At 40.5% G+C, this 19,550-nt stretch overlaps 1 protein-coding gene across 4 annotated transcripts in view; it reads left to right on the forward strand.

Moving 5' to 3' along the window:
- anks1b (ankyrin repeat and sterile alpha motif domain containing 1B) overlaps window positions 1-19,550 on the forward strand; it is a 146,786-nt gene that overhangs the window by 66,701 nt on the left and 60,535 nt on the right. For all 4 annotated transcript variants that reach the window (XM_030768089.1, XM_030768085.1, XM_030768097.1 and 1 more), the window contains one exon: window positions 4,576-4,712. In XM_030768089.1, coding sequence (XP_030623949.1) covers window positions 4,576-4,712 — 137 coding nt within the window. The remainder of the gene's footprint in view (window positions 1-4,575; window positions 4,713-19,550) is intronic.

The following is a 19,550-nucleotide window of genomic DNA, read 5'->3' on the forward strand; positions in this document are numbered from 1 at the left end:
GATGCTGCAGTTTAATGTTTGCTCATCTGTCAAAGGTTTTGACATCCCTCTTTTCTATAGAGCTACTTGCAGCAGTGGCTCTGTGTGCTGGGCAGCTTCAAACACCCAACTTTGCCTGTTTGTCTGTGAAACTTATTTCCTCACAAACCACAGTAATTTGATAGCTGTCCAGCATCTGTGTATGATTGCAGGCTTGAAAATCTTCTGTGCCCTATTTTAAGACTCCTAGGAGCCCAAGGAACCATGAAATCATATCTTAGAGAATCTTTCATCCTCTGTTAGATTACACCTAAATACCAAGCCAGATGAGACAAGGCTCCATGCCTACATATAACAGCATTATTGACATAGAAACTTTTTCTCTAGATCTGTTTCTGAGAGACCTGTTGAATTTACATATACTACAGGTACAGTGGGGTTACATGTCACAGACACCCTACACTCATTTATACATAACTTGCTCCTGCAGGCTAAGATGTGGGATCCATGTTTGGGGTTTAGGCATTGTTTGCTTAAGAACAGCACCGTATTCCTGCTAATACGCAACCACTGGATCTATAAGATAAACCTAAGATATCTCCGTATTTACGAGTGGCATTTTGGTATTTTGACCTTCAGCAGTTTATTGAGTGATGTCTGTTTGTGTAGTACAGATTATTCTGTCTGGGACATAGTCAGACTAACAGACCACCCCTGACTGACACTTTTATTAGACAGTTTTTGAATGTGGCTATGCTTCAGTACATTTGGAAGCAGATAAGAAACTTTCCTCTCTCTCATTTATCATGGAACTTTATCATGGAACTTTATGCTGATTTCAGTGAAGTTCAAAGGAAGACAGTCTTTGGTCAGTAAGCTATCAATAAATTCCCATAAATAATAAACATATTTCATCAGCTGCCCAATGCCTGCTTAAGGGCGCCTTGGTCTCAAACATGACGTTGTACTGTTGAAGGCCAAGGGGTTTTGTGACAAACAAGAGGTATGAATACAGTATGCGTGAGAAAGAGGACTTTTGTGAGGTGAGGGATTCTCTCTGATTCTGTCTCCTGTGTAAATCTGGCTATTAGTCATGCCGATGACAGCGGTGGGCAACGAGGGAGGCGGTTTGGATGTAAACATGCGGTTGGGAGGCATTTTTGGCAGATCTTCAGACCCTCTGCACGCTGCCTTTCCTCACATCGTGTGTCAAAAAGATCCTCGGCAATTTAGATGGTACTCCTTGCCTCCCACCCTCTCTCTGTCTCTCTGTCTTTCTCTTCTCGCTCGGAACCCCTTGTTGCAGCAAACAAGAATGAGTCATGGTAATATTCATTTGCTTTGACACGTGACCCGGTAAATGGAGGAATTTTGGATTTTCCCACATCACTCTTGATTCTTAGTACTCATCCTTGTCTGACTCAACTTTCCGTTGCGAAGACCTTTCAGACATGGTCAGTGCTTTGATTTTTTAGTGAATGATTGCAACTGTACTGAGAAAGTAATGATGCCTCAAAAGAAACAAATGTGTTTGCATAAATCACATCAACAGAAAACCGATACAATACAATACAGCACAAAGCAAACTCCATCACAGAGGCATCACAGAGATAAGCTTGTCATTCTGTCCATTGCAGGCGTATACTCAAGATGGACTTACTGTCATGCTTTGATGGCCTTCCTGGTTTTCCTCTCCCTCTAGAACTTTCTCTAGCTCTTCACATCCAGCTCTTGCTGGGTGCTTCATGTCCATTGCTTAGGGCTGGTTGACAGTTAGCAGTCCTTTAATCCCTCATCTCTGTGCCACATCATCAGTTGTGCTCCTGCTTTTTCTCCCTCAGAGCATAACTTTTTTTTCACCCCATTTCTTCCGCGTTTCCTGCGGTTACTGTTGCTAATGATTCTGGGTGGAAAAACAACTGAATTACAACTCTAACTTCTCCCTTCTGCCATTAAAACAGCGTCAAGCCCCATTGAATCTGCACTCTAAATCAGAGAGCAGCTTGGTGTTGTCTTGACAACAACCACAAAGTTTTTTGTTGCATTATAAACGCTCTCTCGCACCCTCAGTGTGCTTTCTCCCCTCTGTGAAGACAAGTGCTCCAATCAGTGGAGAAAGCTAACTTCCAAAAAGACAGTGCTCAATGGTCAATTTAAGAGAGAGACAGCGGGAGACAGACGGAATGTGAATAAACATGAATGTGCAAACCTGACCCACTAGTCAGCCATTTTGTTTCAATTATTAACATGCCGCAGTTTTAACTCTTCATGAATATTCATTTGTAATTTACGCAGGGGAGGAGAGAAGCTGTTTCAGCATTCATGACACAGATGTTTTTGTCAGAGGGGACATAGGCTGGAGGAGTAAGAGCGACATTAGCATGACATCAGGGGGACAAAATAGCAGACAGCTGACATTTTATTGGACTATTGCAATTGATTTTTGGAGGACTGAGTGTTTCAAAAATTGAGACTAAACCATACTCACACACACACACACACACACACACACACACACATACACACTTGCACTAATGAGCTTTAACTATTGCAGGACTAGCAAGGTGAAAAGACTAGACTAGGGAGAATTCGTGTTTTATTCAAGAATTTTTTTCTGTCAAAATAAAAGGTTGTCAAACATGAGAAAAAAAGCATGGATTGTCAAATCTTAAAACCGTTTTTAATGGCAATTATGTGTTTGAATTTTCCTCCAACCACATTCTGTTGTTTTATCATTTATACTGTTGCTTTGTTAAGAACACATAATTATCCAGTAATTACATTGTAATATGTGCTGATAAACATGTGATACTCTATAGTTTATATACAAATCATCATCAAACTACCAAGGTTTACTTTACAACTCCTTTTCTTCTGCAGTACTCTGAAGACACAAATCAAAGCAAATATTAGAGCTAAATTTGAATCTACGAAGGTGCAGCAACTCTATGTTTATATTGTGAGAAATTGTGAGTCTGGGTGGAAGGTGTATTATATTGTGGCCTATATCACTGTGCCATCACAAGGTACATTTTGTACTCTCTACTTTCAGGTGTATGTACGGTAGGTCTCTGGTATGGTAGCCTCAGTCCTCCAGCTTGGTTGTGAAACACTACGTAGGGCCTTTTGTCTACCTGCTTCTTGCGTCACCTCATTCTCTGGTGTAAATAGTACACTCACTCTCGCTCTCTCTCTCTTTCTCTCTCATACATGTGACATGTGCTGCATCACATAATAATTTTAATAAAAGACAGACACACACTATCACACACACACACACACACACACACAGTTACACACATATCTGCAGCTTGATCTTTAAAAGTAAATCTTTTGAGATTGTGTAGCTGAACATGCAGCTGGAATCTTAAAGTGAGTTTAGAGACATTGGCTTTATGATGTGAAAATGGATGTATGTCACAAAAGGCATCTGGCTGGTTGGAGGTTGAAAAAGTGATTTTGATGCTGAGTGTATCACACGGAGATTTGATAACACTCAGAAATGTAGGAACAGTGGGGATTAAGCCCTCTGAGGAGTACACAGTGGGAATTCTAGTGTGCTTTTAATGTTGAGTATAGAAAGATTCATCATCTTTTTTATCCTTCATTGTAATCTGTTTTTATGTGTAAGTACTACTGTATTGCTGTCATTAAAACCTTGTTCATATACTAATTATTGTTTGTGTCCTTGAATCCTCAAAGATGATCATACGTACTTGAAAAGTATTCAAGAGCACGAGAGAGAAAGAGGGAGAGGCTTAGGCATAGAAGAACTGAATGTAAGGAGTAAGAGAAAAGAAAATGCTGGCAGGCAAACAAGATACTTCTTCTCTTTCTGAGTACCATGATTTAGTTCCACATGGTGGAAAAGAACCTTAGGGAACAGAGAACCACGTGCTGTGCTGGGATAGTAGAGTTAGTTTCACTCATTAGATACATCTAAACTGTGCCCTGCTGTTTTCTGCATTCCTCTAGTACAGTTGTCTGACTTGGAGTTCAAAGACTGGTGAAAGAGTGTGGGTATTTATCTGTGAGTGTATCTGTTTTGTGAACACATGAAAGAGATGTAGGAAGTGTACACGCCCTCTTTCTCATTTTGCCCTCCTTCTATTACACTGTTCTTTTAAAGGATCACTCACTGGGGAAATCAGCCTGGATATTTTCACTCCAGCAAGGCCCACTTGGAGCTATACCTGGGTGGGCTTCACTATGTGTGAACGTGTGTGTGTGTGTGTGTGTGTGTGCGGTCTTGTTTTCGTGCACATACAGTGTCGTCGTGCTGATCGTTCTGATTGTAAGCACACTCGCGTACATACATAGAGGCATACAAACTTTCGACCCACACACATTCACAGGGAACTGCATGCACACTTTGGCACCGGATGTGTCAATGCTTAACAAGATATTTTCCTCATTCCTCTGTATGCAGAAGTCGATTTCACATCGCCAGAATTTCAGCATATCCATACCTATCTGTCATGTCATGGTACACTGATAATCATGTCGTCTTTGTAATGCATACAGTTAATCAGTTTCATTTTGATATTTCTCTCTCTCTCCCCCTCCCTCTACTTGTCGCTTTACATCTCCATTAAGGCCATTCCCCCCATGTGTCGGTCACAGAGCCAGATCTGTGTAACCATGGTGACCACTCCTCAGGGCCGACTCCAGACTGCTCACCTCCCTCCCCTGACACAGCCTTGAAGAACATTGAGAAAGTCATCCGCCCCCAGGTGAGTCACTCTTTCTCTCTCTCTCTCTCTCTTTCACACACACACACACATACACAATCATTTCCACTTCCACACAGTCATGTTCACGCAGTTTTTGAAATGCCTCAGTTACATCTTCAAGGTTAATGGTGTTACTGGCAATGAAAGAGGACGTTAAGTTGTAATCATGTGGAACTCTCAAAGGGGAGTGGCTCTGACATTACCAGAGATGTCTGTCAAAGCTTATGGCATTCTACGCAGGTACAAAACCAAGGCTATTCAATGTCTCAGTCTATTCCGGCATTCGCAACTGAACACTGACTGACTCAGCTGAAGAGCAGCTCAGGACCATTGCTTGCTTATTGCTATACGTCAACTCTAAAGATAATCAGCATAAGTACAGACTTCACATGAATACAAAACTACTATACATAAATACCTATCATCACCTCTAACTACACAGTATCCTCTATTAGTGCTGGTGCTCATTTCCTTAAAACTGTAATACAGGTCTACCCACAGTAATTCATAGTCATCATCTGACCTAGAGGACCCAGATGATATACTGATATGATATATTACTTTGACTAACATTGTGAACAAAAGGTCTTTTCCGGGGGAGGAGAGACATCAATGAAACTATTTGCTTTTCTTCTTTGTTCTTCTTCTTACAAACCTCACAACTACATAATCTTGGTCTGAGGTCCCTTCAGTGATTCAAACAGGAACAAGTTACAAGACATCTTTGACAGTCAAGACATGATACAATGTGTTATCTCTCAATCATGCACTAGATGGGAGAAGATCCAGTTGTCAGCAAGATCTCACCCTTTCAAGACCTCTTTGTGATTGCTTTTGCATTTAGTCTTTTGACTGAAATCTCACTGAAATCTCCTCAGGCTGGAAGTACAGCGCTACCCAAATGTAATATGTAGTGTTATTTTAGATTTTATTCCCTTTTTAATAAAACTTATTTTATTAATTTTACATTGTATCAACTCGGGACACATGTTCATCTGGAGCTGCGATACAACGCTTGACAAAACCCGGCAGCAGTAAGAGCCTGTGGTGTCAAAGTCATGCCAGCCAAATACAGTCCAAATATCAGAGTGTATGTAGAAAAAGACCCATCCAAACCTTCACCCTTTCTCTGACTACAAAGGAGGTTTTACTGTTTGTTTTGACAAAGTGGACAGACATCGCTCTGGTGATCTGCTGACCCTCCACTGGGGGTTTTGTGTTGAGACTACCTTGTGATGTGTTTTTCTTTGCTGTTTCAGCAGTGTCTAGGTGTGAAAGAGAGGTTTCTTTTCTTCTCCATACCGCTCCTTTAGACTCACGGCCGTTTTTCTTTTCATCCTTTCTTCACCGTTGCTTTGCCGTTTGTGGACCTCTGTGGTTTTTCTGACGACTTGTGAAGATTACAGAATGACGGCTGGACCTGTAATACGTTCCTGTCGCACTCCCTGCTGCTACTGCCACAACACAGGGCTGAATAAACAAGCTGAGACCCACCCATGTCATTTATTAGTATGTGTTTGTGTATGTGTCTTCAGAGTTGACTTTTGTTTTAGATTTTTTTTTTTTCTGATAATTAATCTAGGTTTTCAATTTTGACATTATTTTATCTAAAAACATCTGCATTGCTGGTGCCCTGAATAATTTCACTATGATCTTCATCATGATTATTATCAGAATCATTATAGATATCATGGTCGTCATAAGTCAGATGCACTTTTTTAAATGTCAGTCAGCTTAATGATCAAGAGTTGCTTTCATAGTCAAATTCAGAGACAATTCCACAATCAGGTGCAGGTGTCTATCCCCAGTGGATCTACCAGAGATCACAAATTAATCAGAGCTTGATATGCAGTGCTTCATGATGAAAGGATATTTTGGATTTTTATGAAATTGGGCTCAACTGCAGTGTTCTAGTTCACACTGAAGATAGACATATGAAGCTTCTCCTATGAGTTTGTCTGTGTGTGTGTGTGTGTGTGTGTGTGTGCGTGTGCGTGTGTGTGTGTTTGGTTAGGGTTACTTTTAGAGTTAAGTTGTTATTCTTTACATTTATTATAATGCAAGTCAGTAGAGGGGCCCCAGAACCTACCAGGTGTCAGATCATATGACAAATTGTATTACTGTAGTGTGCTGTTCTGCTGTGTATACTTACAGAAATATGTGAATGCTGCTATGATTATGAGAAAATTTTCACTGTAAGAATGTTAACATGGCTGATAAGATCTAAAATTGACTATTAATTATGATAGCATTATGGGATTACTACAAATTCAGTGTATACAAAACTTCCTTGTAACACCAAAGTCTCCTATTCATCCAGTGCTCTACCATTAAGACTTACACGATTTACAGGAGACACCTCTACTTTGTTATCCACTGTGTCTTATACGTTCAGAGTACCAAATGTCTTTCATGAACACTGCACCACATACATGAACACACACACACACACACACAGACACACGCACAAAGAATTAGAATCACAACACATCCTTGCAGCTCAGATGAGTTGATCAGAGAGTCAAAGAAGAGTCTTACTCTTACTCTTGTTCTTTTTACATCATGAAAACCCAGTGAATGAATGAAAAATAGTTATATTAGTTTAGCTTGATTAGTTTTCTCACAAACATGGAAATATGTAAGCAGGGTTCTGAAGTAAATACATGAAATCAATGTTCTCTACTGTCAGAAGCCATTGATTGTCACTTGGCTGTGTTTACAAGAAAACAACCAAGCAAGATTAGAATAAACATAAAGCATTAACAGAAGATCCAACAAACCAAGGACAACTAATACTCTGAATAGTTTCTTTAAGAAATAAATGAGCAGTTGTAAAATATTTCCAACTGCCTAACAATTGTAGCACTGCATCAATGTGCCAACAAGACAAACCGAAAAACACAGCTCTTACAGCTCAGCCAAAGTTTTTTTTTTTTCCAAATTAGGCCAAGAAGACAATTACACTATTTCAGTTCTGAGATCATTGAATCATGTTGTTTCTTGCGCCTTAAATTCAGTTTTTACAACCTTGATTGAACAGACCGTTATTCTTATTGATTTAACTCACTTGAATGGCATCGCTAAGAGATTATTGCTACCAATACATGTAACGTGCATCCCAGTGTAGTATAGACTATTCCCCAGACCATCCTGATTCCCACTTTGGCACAACCCTGGTACCAGTCCACAGGGGTGAGTTAGTCAGTTATGCAACGTCCAACCCACCTGCTGATAACATTGAGACTCAGACTAGTGGTCATGATGATAGGATGAAATAAACTAAACAAGGCTTATCTGATGTTCAGACTTCAGCTCTTCTGGTCTAATTGTTGAGGGCAGCCTCTGTAGAGGTTATATAAAAACGTAATGCAATAGAATTTCCCCTCGTCAAACAGCACTTATTTGTGGCTGTCCTCTGCAAATCCAAAGTCAAGTAGAAGATAACTTTGCGTTAACTGCTTCTCCGATGTGCCTGAGAGAGTTCTGCATTGGGACAGATTTCAGAACTGGGTTCCAGACTTAATTCAATGCCGTTTAATGTGGTTGAGGTGGAGAGTGGAATTCAGTTCCAGCCCTGTCTTTTTGTCTCTGGAGTATTTATTTAGGTTTGTGAGAAGGAACAGGTTAAATGATTGTAGCTGCAGGCTTTAACAACAGTTCCTCAACAAATGTCATACATAATAATATACACGTTTTCACGCTCTCTCTCTCTCTCTCTCTCTCTCTTGCTCACACACACGCATGCACACAAGCACGCACGCACACACACACACATACACACACACACACACTGTTTGACTGAAATTATTATATCTGTCAGTTTGCAGTCACTCTGTAGGGAAGAAAATGGGAAATGTTGTAGGATTGGGAACAATGTGACTAAAATGAGCTGAATGCAGTATTTTCTCTGGACGGTGGAGAGTAGATCTCAGTGCTCCTGCAGCGCTATAAGTCTGAAGGCTGAGACAGACTGAGAAAATCCTCTGCTGGCTTTTTCAGTTCTGCTCAGCAGCTTTCAGTCAATCTCTCAGCCGTTCTCTTTCCGACACACTAGTCCTCAGCATATGACTGCTGAGCCATGGATTGGCATGGGTCAAAAGGCCTTTTTTCAAGCTAATCACTGGTTGTCTAATAACTTGTTTTGTGAATGGTATGACTAGCGCATTGTTTTGCAGGCTTGCAGTGAAGTTGTATCAGTGGATGGATGTAACAGAGCTGAACCTGTGTCCAAATTGTCATGTGATTGAGTCTTTAATCATCTCTCAGTACCACAGCATTTTGGATCAAAATTCTGTTTTATGACTTGCCAGAACTGAAATCCTCCTTAAGCATGGATTTTTATTGTTATCTTCACGTAGTAGGACAAGGCCTACAGATGAGAACTGTAACTGGCTCGAGTGTATATAGCACTGCTTTTTGGCTTGTACTGGGGTGTTCTGAATAGTGCCCCATTTCTTTGAAATCCCCATGATCACTCTCAGGTCAAACATGTGGTTAAAGGTCAAACTGAGGTAGGTTGTTGACCTTTTCAGCAGGCTTCTTTTATGAACTTTAATGGATGACCTCACCTTTCCCTTCTTTTACCCCCCCCCTCTCTTCCTTTACCTCTTTCTCTACATGAGCAACAGGAAATGTCCATCTCTTTCAAAATCCCCTTGGGTCTCAATTTCATTCTGTTTGATCCTCCCACTTGCTGATACAATGAGATAACTAGATAACTTCACTGGGTGTGTTATCAGAGGCATGCGAGGCTTGTGCTTGTGTGCATTTTGCTGATATCCAGGTGTGATTAAATTGCTGTGAGCATTTTTGATCAACTGGCCTTTCTGTCATTGAAACCCCGTGTTGTGAGGTGCTGCGCTTTGAAGGGCTGGCTTTCTAATCAGGAAGTGTTTGATAAGAGGATCTTACCTGCATGCATCTCCTGGGCCTCTCTCTGCACACTGAGATTATGTTTCACACAGAGGGCTGAAGTGACTGCCTGGTTTTGTGATGGAGATTAGGGGGAGCTTTGTTTGAATTCACATACACACTGAATCCCTTGGTGAAGCAAACCACTTCTGAGCTCAAAGATTCCTGCTCAAACCCTCTATCGGGGTGTGATCAGAAGAAAATCCTGGAATATTCTAGTAGTGCTTCTTACAAAGCCTTGAAATGGACTATTTGATGGAACAAACTTGTTAATTCTTCATATGACGGTTCAGTGAGAAACCTTATCGTTTCACACTCCTCCTGACCAAACTCAGGCCTTAACCTTTAACCCTGAAATGTGTCACAGACTCTCTCTCACAGGACACACTTTTCATCTTTCATCTTTTTTTTTCCAGTTTCTTTTTACTATAACTGTGTTTGTCTGTGCGTGTATGTGTGTAAGTTAGGTATAACTGTTTGTCTGTGTGTGTATGTGTGTAAGTTAGGTATAACTGTGTTTGTCTGTGTTTGTATGTGTGTAAGTTAGGTATAACTGTGTTTGTCTGTGCGTGTATGTGTGTAAGTTAGGTATAACTGTGTTTGTCTGTGCGTGTATGTATGTAAGTTAGGTATAACTGTGTTTGTCTGTGCGTGTATGTGTGTAAGTTAGATATAACTGTGTTTGTCTGTGCGTGTATGTGTGTAAGTTAGGTATAACTGTGTTTGTCTGTGCGTGTATGTGTGTAAGTTAGGTATAACTGTGTTTGTCTGTGCGTGTATGTGTGTAAGTTAGGTATAACTGTGTTTGTCTGTGCGTGTATGTGTGTAAGTTAGGTATAACTGTGTTTGTCTGTGCGTGTATGTGTGTAAGTTAGGTATAACTGTGTTTGTCTGTGCGTGTATGTGTGTAAGTTAGGTATAACTGTGTTTGTCTGTGCGTGTATGTGTGTAAGTTAGGTATAACTGTGTTTGTCTGTGCGTGTATGTGTGTGAGTTAGGTATGACTGTGTTTGTCTGTGCGTGTATGTGTGTAAGTTAGGTATAACTGTGTTTGTCTGTGCGTGTATGTGTGTAAGTTAGGTATAACTGTGTTTGTCTGTGCGTGTATGTGTGTAAGTTAGGTATAACTGTGTTTGTCTGTGCGTGTATGTGTGTAAGTTAGGTATAACTGTGTTTGTCTGTGCGTGTATGTGTGTAAGTTAGGGGAGGCGCTGAATCCGAATACAGTATTTGGCAAAGCACAAATAGTGGCTTTTTACAAATATTTATTTCATACAAATATTTTAAAAATTATTTGTTTTTAAGAAGGAATAAAAAAACATGTCAAATAGCTGCTGTTCTTCATAACTGTGAGCACAGTGGGTATTTGTGCTCTGTCTGCTTGTGCTGCCGTGACAGGAGGGCAGTAGGAGAGTGGAGGGGAGAGAGAGCACAGACTGAGAAGGAGCAGCACAGCCTGATTCAAATACAGGCAAAGTGTAGTACGTTGCTGCGCCACTATTTTGTTTTGATGAGGGTTTTTGGGGTTTTTTTTTTCCTTAGCTGGTTTGCTGACGTAGTTCATTATAAAGTTACTTGTCTTTTGTTTTCCTGTTGGACCTTCAATATGTGAAGCAGAGTTTGTTTGACGGGGAGGAGGAGATTAGCCTATGTTAGCTCCGGCAGTGCAGTTAAGGTTTAGTTCTTGGCATACAGTACTTCAGAGAGAACAGCTTTTATTTGTAATGATTTTTTTTTGTTTGTTTGTTTATATTCTATCTGTTCAGCGGCCTCCAGTTAGGGTGGGTAGTGGTGGGGTGCACAATGTTCGCACAGGCATTTATTGGTTTAGAGTTTAGTTTATTGGTTTCAGTGTGGATGAGGAACTGAATATTAGTTTTGAAATGATTTTCTTTTCAATGATGTTTATGGTTATACATGTTTATTGCTGGGTTTATGAAACCAATATTACATTTAAGTGTTCATAATTATTATCATAGTTTATTGAAGAACACTTCTTTTAACACTTCAGTATTCTAGAATTAGAAGTGTAATGAAAAGAACAACAAAAACAGGATTGTTGTCATGGCTATTTCTACTTTTATTTGAATACAAATATAAATACAAATAATTTTGCTGCCTCAACAAATACAGATGCAAATACAAATACTGGGCTCTCTGCACATCTGTAGTGTATGTCTGACCACCAGCACGCTCCCATAGTCCATAATCAGATATTGATTACATTTACTTACGTGTACTTTTAACAGGCAAAAAACAAACAAAAAAAAAGAACAGCTTCACGCAGCACTTTCTCTCCAGTGTGAGGCCATCTAGACAATGGCCACAGGTGTCAGCTGATTTCCCCATCAGACTCCACCAGTAGTTAAATACATACAACATAGAGATCCTAGGTGGAGTGCTCACCAGGTATGTGACTGGTAGTCATGTGATGGTCACAGTTCAACAGAGAAAGGTAGAAGGAGAGGAAAGAATGTCTGTTGTATAAATGAAAATCTGTTGTGGATGATCCTCAAATCCAAAGTACGATGGCTGCTCACTCGTGGCCGCATTATCTGAAATAAATCATTTAGACATGATTATGAAATGAGATTGGTCATGAACTTAATTTTTTTTTTCAGCAAAGGATACCTAAGCAAAATGACGTGACCTAAGCACTAAATATTTGATTTTTCTCACAAATCAAGATAAGCATCCAGACTCATGATTACCTCCCTTATTGCACCATAAAAGAAATCCAGATGAATAATAAGATAAAGCCAAACAGGCTGGATGTGAAAGTCTTGTCCAGAGTGTCTCTATCTTGCACACCCATAATCCTTGGCTCTATAATTGGTTCAAATGTTGTCCAGTTGTAAATACCAAACAGTTGCTGCTGATGAGGACGATCGATGATATTGTTCCACTCTGCCTCTGTAGTGCTGATGACCAATTAAACACTTGTTAATCAGCTGGCCACGTTTAATAGCTCTAATTCTGCCTCACTGTGTCTGCTTGCTGCACGCACACACACTCTCACACACACACAAATCAATGGGAAGTGATTATCACAGTTTATTCTGTCTAGATTGGAAAAAAAAAAACTCTGCAGCAACAGAGGCTGAGAGGAAAGTAGTTGAGAGACATGGATGAGGGAGTTTGAGGAGATGGTGGAGGATATCATATTGTAAATGGAAAGAGACTGCTTCATTTTAGTGGACTGGAGGGGATGGAAGTGGAGTGGACATGGAGAGGGAGAGGGAGCTGGTCTTTACTGTGTTTCAGTTTAGAGGTCCATTTACTGAGCTGAGCTCAGTCACACAGTGTCTGACAGTTAGAGGACCATAGTGGCCAGATGTAGAGCCTGCACGCACACACACACGCACAAACACACTAGACTCACACACTACACACACACACTACACACACACACACACACACACACACACACACAGAAACACACCACAAACACACACACACACACACACTCACACACACTCACACACACACCGCATGTACACGTACACACAAACACACACATTTCTGACTGCCGCAGATGTTACTGCACTGCAGTAAGATGACAGGAGGGAGAGAAAAGAGAAAGAGGGAAGGCGTAAGGAAAAAGAGTTAGTAACTCATCTGTGGGTATGTGCTGATGGGTGTGTGAAGAAGTTAGGGTGTCTTTATTAGCCAAACACAGTTTGCCAATCATCACTGACACCTTCATTTGGAGATGAAGCATCTGATTTTCCTCTCTCCGTAAACGAGTGAGACCCGGTGGCCTGCGTCTGCTTGGTCTTATCTCTCCATTGCCGTGGAATAGAACAGTGGTAATGCCATTGTTCTGCTGTGTCTTCAGTTGGGGGAAAAAAGAGAGAAATGAGAGACTGGGATTTCATAGTCGCTGCAGGGTATCACGGCTCTTCCACTGATTGAACTGTAACAGTGCTGATGAAAGACACATAGCTGAACAGTGAGCTAAACGTTGGCATGCATATTTCATGGCGGCGGCCTCTCCCGTTTGCCAGTTTGTCATGCTAACGCTGCCTGAGCACACTAGTCCTACTTTAATGGTGCAGGATAACACAATTTGAACTGAAAACTAGCATTGCCACCCAGGTATTAAAATCTATCTATCTGTCTGTCTGTCTGTCTGTCTGTCTGTCTGTCTGTCTGTCTATCTATCTATCTATCTATCTATCTATCTATCTATCTATCTATCTATCTATCTGTCTATCTGTCTGTCTGTCTGTCTGTCTGTCTGTCTATCTTTCTCTCTCTTTCTCTCTCTCTATATATATATATGTCTGTCTGTCATTCTGTCCCTTTTGATCTGTAATATGAGTCTCAGTGCGCAGTGTCAGTAATCATGCTGTCAGTGTGGAGTCCTACCTGGCCCTTGTGGTTAGGACTCACACTGGCTTTTTTTCCTGGTTGTTCTCTGTGAAGTATATGACGCTGTTGTTGTTATTGTCTGTGTGGTTCCCTCTCCTGTCTGCTGAGTTACCATGGCAATTTAGTAATTAAGTGAGCAAAAATATAAAATGGAAACAAAGTGGAGGATGGAGGATTAAGAGAAATTTGTGTCTCCAAGCAGAGAAGCAGTTACGGTCAATTCAGTTTTAACTCAGCCTCTACAGAGAATTCAGTTTCATTAATTGTGAACTCTATTTACCATGGATATTTTTCAGCCCATGGTATTGAGTTTCAGATCGTGTCTTAAATTGATTTAAGATTATAACAAATACCACTAATGAAGACTCGGGTGCGTCCTACCTCAGTTTTCACTTGAATAACCTATAGTTATAAAGTATAGTCACTAACCATAATGAAGTGTCAGTCTCTCAGTATGAAGGGTCTGTCCAGTGATCCCAAAATACATAGAAGGCCTTGAGGTAGACTTGAAACCCTTTATTAAAACAGAGGACAAAGGAGAACTCAGTACCCTTTGGTATGATGCCTGCACATAGTCCACAGGATTACATAGACTGACACATAAAATCGCCCCGATGGACATTCCTAAATGCATTTCTAAATCGCTTTAATCTGTTGTGCTGATTTCCATATATTAGTGTTCATAATGCAGCAGTCCTGTGTAGGTAGGAGTAGTCACAGAGGGATCTAAAACCCACCCTTACACCATTTACCACCCTGAAATCCCTGAGCCCACCAAATAATTATTATAATTACAATCCATAAATTAGCAGACAATTCCTCACTCTGTGCACACACATTGAATAATGGGCCTATCTAATGAGGTTTTCATTAACACACAGGTTCTCTTTCATTCACACACACACAGGCACACACGCGCACACACACACACACACACACACACACACACACACACTCTTTCTCTCTATTTTGTGATATAGGTTGTTTTTGTTTTTTACAACAACTTTAAACAATGTGTAAATCAGTGTAAAATCATTTTAAAACTCTTCTTCCAGCTAGAATGCTGAGCTGGTGGAGGAGAGAGAAGGGTTATGAGGCACGTGTGTGTATGCTCTAATATAGAATAGCATTTGTGAAGACGGTAGTCCTGTGATCTTAATGAACAGGCGTTTTGTGTTTATTAATCTGCCTATTGCCAGGTGTGACAGATTCATTAACAATACAGCACGTGTGTGTGTGTGTGTGTGTGTGTGTGTATGTAGGTGAGAGACAGATTCATTAATTGCCTTCACTTTGAACATTAAGCAGGCCTGAGAACTGTATTTGAGGCTTTAATGAATGCCTGAAGAATGAGCAACTTATGGAGCTTAAATAGTAAGCTGCACACACACATGCACACATAATCAAACAAATGCATTTTTACTGTATGTATAATCAGTCATACATCTCACACACACACACACACACACACACACACATCAGTCTGTCTTTCCCTCAGCCTAAGTACAGCCAAACCTACTTTAATCAGTGGTGGAAAGGAGATACACTTTTTGCAGAAACTCGAAAACATGCCACAATCTATCGCCTTTATTTGCTTCTTTTTTTTTTCCTTTGTAAGCCTGTGTCAAACTAGAATTGTTGCCAGCTAACAAAAAAATGGATCATCATACTCCTGGAATGTTGTCCCAACTTTATCTTAATGAGGTTTTTCCTCAATCTGCAATATATGTCCTTGGTATGTCAAAACATAGGCGGAGTCTGAGGCAGCTAGAGCACACCGTAGTGTCTCTGTTACCTAGAGCTGTCAGTACCTGATTGCAGGTGTCTAAGAACTAGACCAGTGCTCCACAATAGTGGTTGAGAAATAAAACACATTTACATTATGCAAAATTGAACATTTCCTAAGAATAACGAAATAAAAGATGTGTCAAACAAGCAAAACAGTTGCAAACATAAGTCTTTTCTTTTGGTGCTCCCAGTTGTGCAAATTGCTTTTATATGCACACCATCACAAGCTTCTGTGGTCACAAAATGACTTTGTCAGTTGTTGTGTATACAGAAATACCTAACATTAGTTTTCCCCCTTTCCTCTTCATTTGAACTATTCTAGTATATTTTTATGCTCATAAGATGAACTTCATCTCTCCCAACGTTTCATGTTCACCCAATTTATTCGATAAATGGCAAGAGGAGCTCCATCCTGGCTTATGTGGTGCTGGTTTATTCCTCTGTTTCAGGTATCTATGTATCATGCTGCAACTTCTAAATTGACTAACAGGTTGTCTGTTTGTTCCCCATTGATTAACAAGCTATCCCTAATTTTGCCATGGGCTAATTGACTGCCCTTCATTTTTTATTGGTTAGCAGTCCTGTGTTTTCTCTCTCTTCCATTGGATAATTGGCTGCCCTTCAATCCCCCAGTGTTTAATAGACTGTCTCTCTGTTCCACTTGAGATATTGCTATGTGAAAGAGTAGATTTCGATGAATTGTGCCGTTGTGGAGTGAGAGTCATCTTCCTAGTGCATTTTCATTGCCTAATTCCCACTCAGTTCCACTCAATGTCTCAGAGTCAGTTTTGTTAAAGCAAGGAGAAGCCAACAACATTCCCCTTACATGGATCACATACATGATATTAGCCTAGGGCACATAGTAAAAGGAATATTCAGTACTTATTAGTAAGTCACTTTGATCACTTGGTCCAGCGGTACTAATGACTGTAGATTTTCAGTGTCATCTCTCATAAATAATGTTTGGGGCTGCACTAGACATGGTCCTACTCCGACTGTTTCTACTGGCCCAGTTCAGTCATAGAGAGCCATACTGTTTGATTCATCGGTGCTATTACAGTAGATGACTACACTCGTGGGTCCTCCTCCTCCTCGGTGTAGAGCCTGAGGAAAGTTAATTTTGGTTTGTGCTCCAGGCCAGATGTCAGTGTCAGGTCATCTGAGAGCCTGCCTTTTGTTTATGCACACATAATTACTATCGAAATGTCAGCTGCACGCATGCACATGCACTCAAATATTGTTTCCCTCCTTGAGTTTTGAATGGAAATTGTTCCTGATGCCTCAGCTCTTCTGGGAGTGGGAGTCATCAGTGAAATCAGTGTGTGAGAGGCTCTGTCTGAGAGTCACCCAGAGTGTCTCTGCCCATTCAGCCAGTGTCTTTTCATCAGTCTCCTCAGCTCCCATGGCTTACACTGACTGTGGATATGATTAATCTAGAGCAGTCTTACCTGCATGATAACCTTGAGTTCAACTGTGAGGGAACACTGTTCTCTTGTTTAACCCGCTCATTGCACGGGTTAGGACTCGGGGGGGGGGGGGGGGGGTGATAGACAGGTAGGCAGACCAACTCCAAGCTATTCTGCATCATGTACTCTATAAAAATAGCTTGGGCGCATATTATGTCTCTGAAAAAGTTTGAATTAGGACATGTAAAGGGGTTTGAACATATTTTGGCACATCTCTGAGCCTTGGCTCTGGTCAGGAGTACGTATGGTATACTGTCATGAGGTTGTAATAAGGCTGGGTTTACAAACAGTGTCAACAATGGCAATGTTAAATAGAGTTGGTAAACCAGCAGACTTCTGAAATATGAAACCAAAATTTTAGTAGCTCAAAAAGTGCCTCTTGGAAGGAATACATGCACTAAGGTCAGTGCAGGTCAGAGCACAACAAAAATGGCGAGGGAGGTCAAAATGTGGCAAATGTGACACACATTTCAGACAGAAATACTCAGTGCTGAACCGTTTGATTGTGACACACATTTCAGACAGAAATACTCAGTGCTGAACTGTTTGATTGTGACACACATTTCAGACAGAAATACTCGGTGCTGAACTGTTTGATTGTGACACACATTTCAGACAGAAATACCCAGTGCTGAACTGTTTGATTGTGACACACATTTCAGACAGAAATACTCAGTGCTGAACTGTTTGATTGTGACACACATTTCAGACAGAAATACTCAGTGCTGAACTGTTTGATTGTGACACACATTTCAGACAGAAATACTCAGTGCTGAACTGTTTGATTGTGACACACATTTCAGACAGAAATACTCAGTGCTGAACTGTTTGATTGTGACACACATTTCAGACAGAAATACTCAGTGCTGAACTGTTTGATTGTGACACACATTTCAGACAGAAATACTCAGTGCTGAACTGTTTGATTGTGACACACATTTCAGACAGAAATACTCAGTGCTGAACTGTTTGATTGTGGCACACATTTCAGACAGAAATACTCAGTGCTGAACTGTTTGATTGTGACACACATTTCAGACAGACCAGAAATACTCACTGCTGAACTGTTTGATTGTTCTGGTATCTGTTTGTTCCTAAAACATTTTCTAAGGCATTGGAGCAGCCTTTCCTAACCATTTAATATTACAAATTGTTATCTTGCGACCGTCAAGATTTGTTAACCATATTAAGCAAATCCAACTAACCAACCATGCCACCTGTCTCTTTTTTCCATCCTCCAAACTTTTTTTTGCAGTTGAGACCCACAACAATTAATACTCTCACAGGAACACCCCAAACTCCAGATTAATTCTGGTTCTCGTGCAGAAATCCGCAACTCATCCAGACTGCAAATTTAAGACTATCAGTTCTCACTGGGCAAGTGGAATAAATCAGCTAAGATGCTCAGAACAGCCAAGTCAGTGGGAGAGAAAGTTGTACAGCACCTAGTCTTCTTACGAACCTATGACATTATAAATCGTTATATTTTCAATATAGAGCCATTTTACTGTTATAACTGAATCAGGGGAGTGTGACTGGATCTGTAGAGAATCATTTGACTCAAGGCCGAGGCACAGAGAGATCACCTTGAGGAACATTTGGACCTTGTGTAGAAAGCCTGAAATAAAAAGTTATTACATTATTAAAGTTATTAAAAGTTATTAGAAGTTGTTTGATTGAACTGTAGTATCTACACTTTGTTACACTGCACAGTGGAAAAGTTGTGGTTAATAATCAGAATGTCCTTTCCTTCAATCTTTTTGTCCCTAGATATGGATGTGAGGTATTTTGGGCACTCTTTCCTCTTTAAGCCATAGTGTTGGCAGTGGAACCATTGCCCCAGGCTGTGTTAGCATTTCAGCTGTCATAGAGCACTGATTAGACATGGAGGAGAGGACTGGGGAATTGATATGTCAGTAATGTGGCCTGTTTAAGAGGAAACTGGTGATGGTGTGGACTGTGGAGAGATGGAGCTGTTGGTTTGGATTGATTTATGAGGTAAAGTGAGACATGACTAGGTATCCAGAATGCAGCAGTATATGTAATGTTTCTCTCTCTCTCAGGTATTTTCTCATCCAATAGGATTCGCTTTACCCTCCTCTGCTCTTTTCCCATTATTGACTCTGTGGTGTGTGTGTTTGTGTTTAGGGTGTAGGTGTGTCTCAAATGAACTTTTTTGTGCTTTAATGCTATAAGCCTTGCTGTTAGTGAGAGTGTGTTTATATGTGGTTGTTTGATTTCATCTTACGTGGAACTCTCTGCTGCTCTTAATGACTCAGTTGTTTAGTTCACAGTCACA

The sequence above is a fragment of the Chanos chanos genome, chromosome 1, assembly GCF_902362185.1.
Source record: "Chanos chanos chromosome 1, fChaCha1.1, whole genome shotgun sequence".
NCBI classification, from domain to species: domain Eukaryota; kingdom Metazoa; phylum Chordata; class Actinopteri; order Gonorynchiformes; family Chanidae; genus Chanos; species Chanos chanos.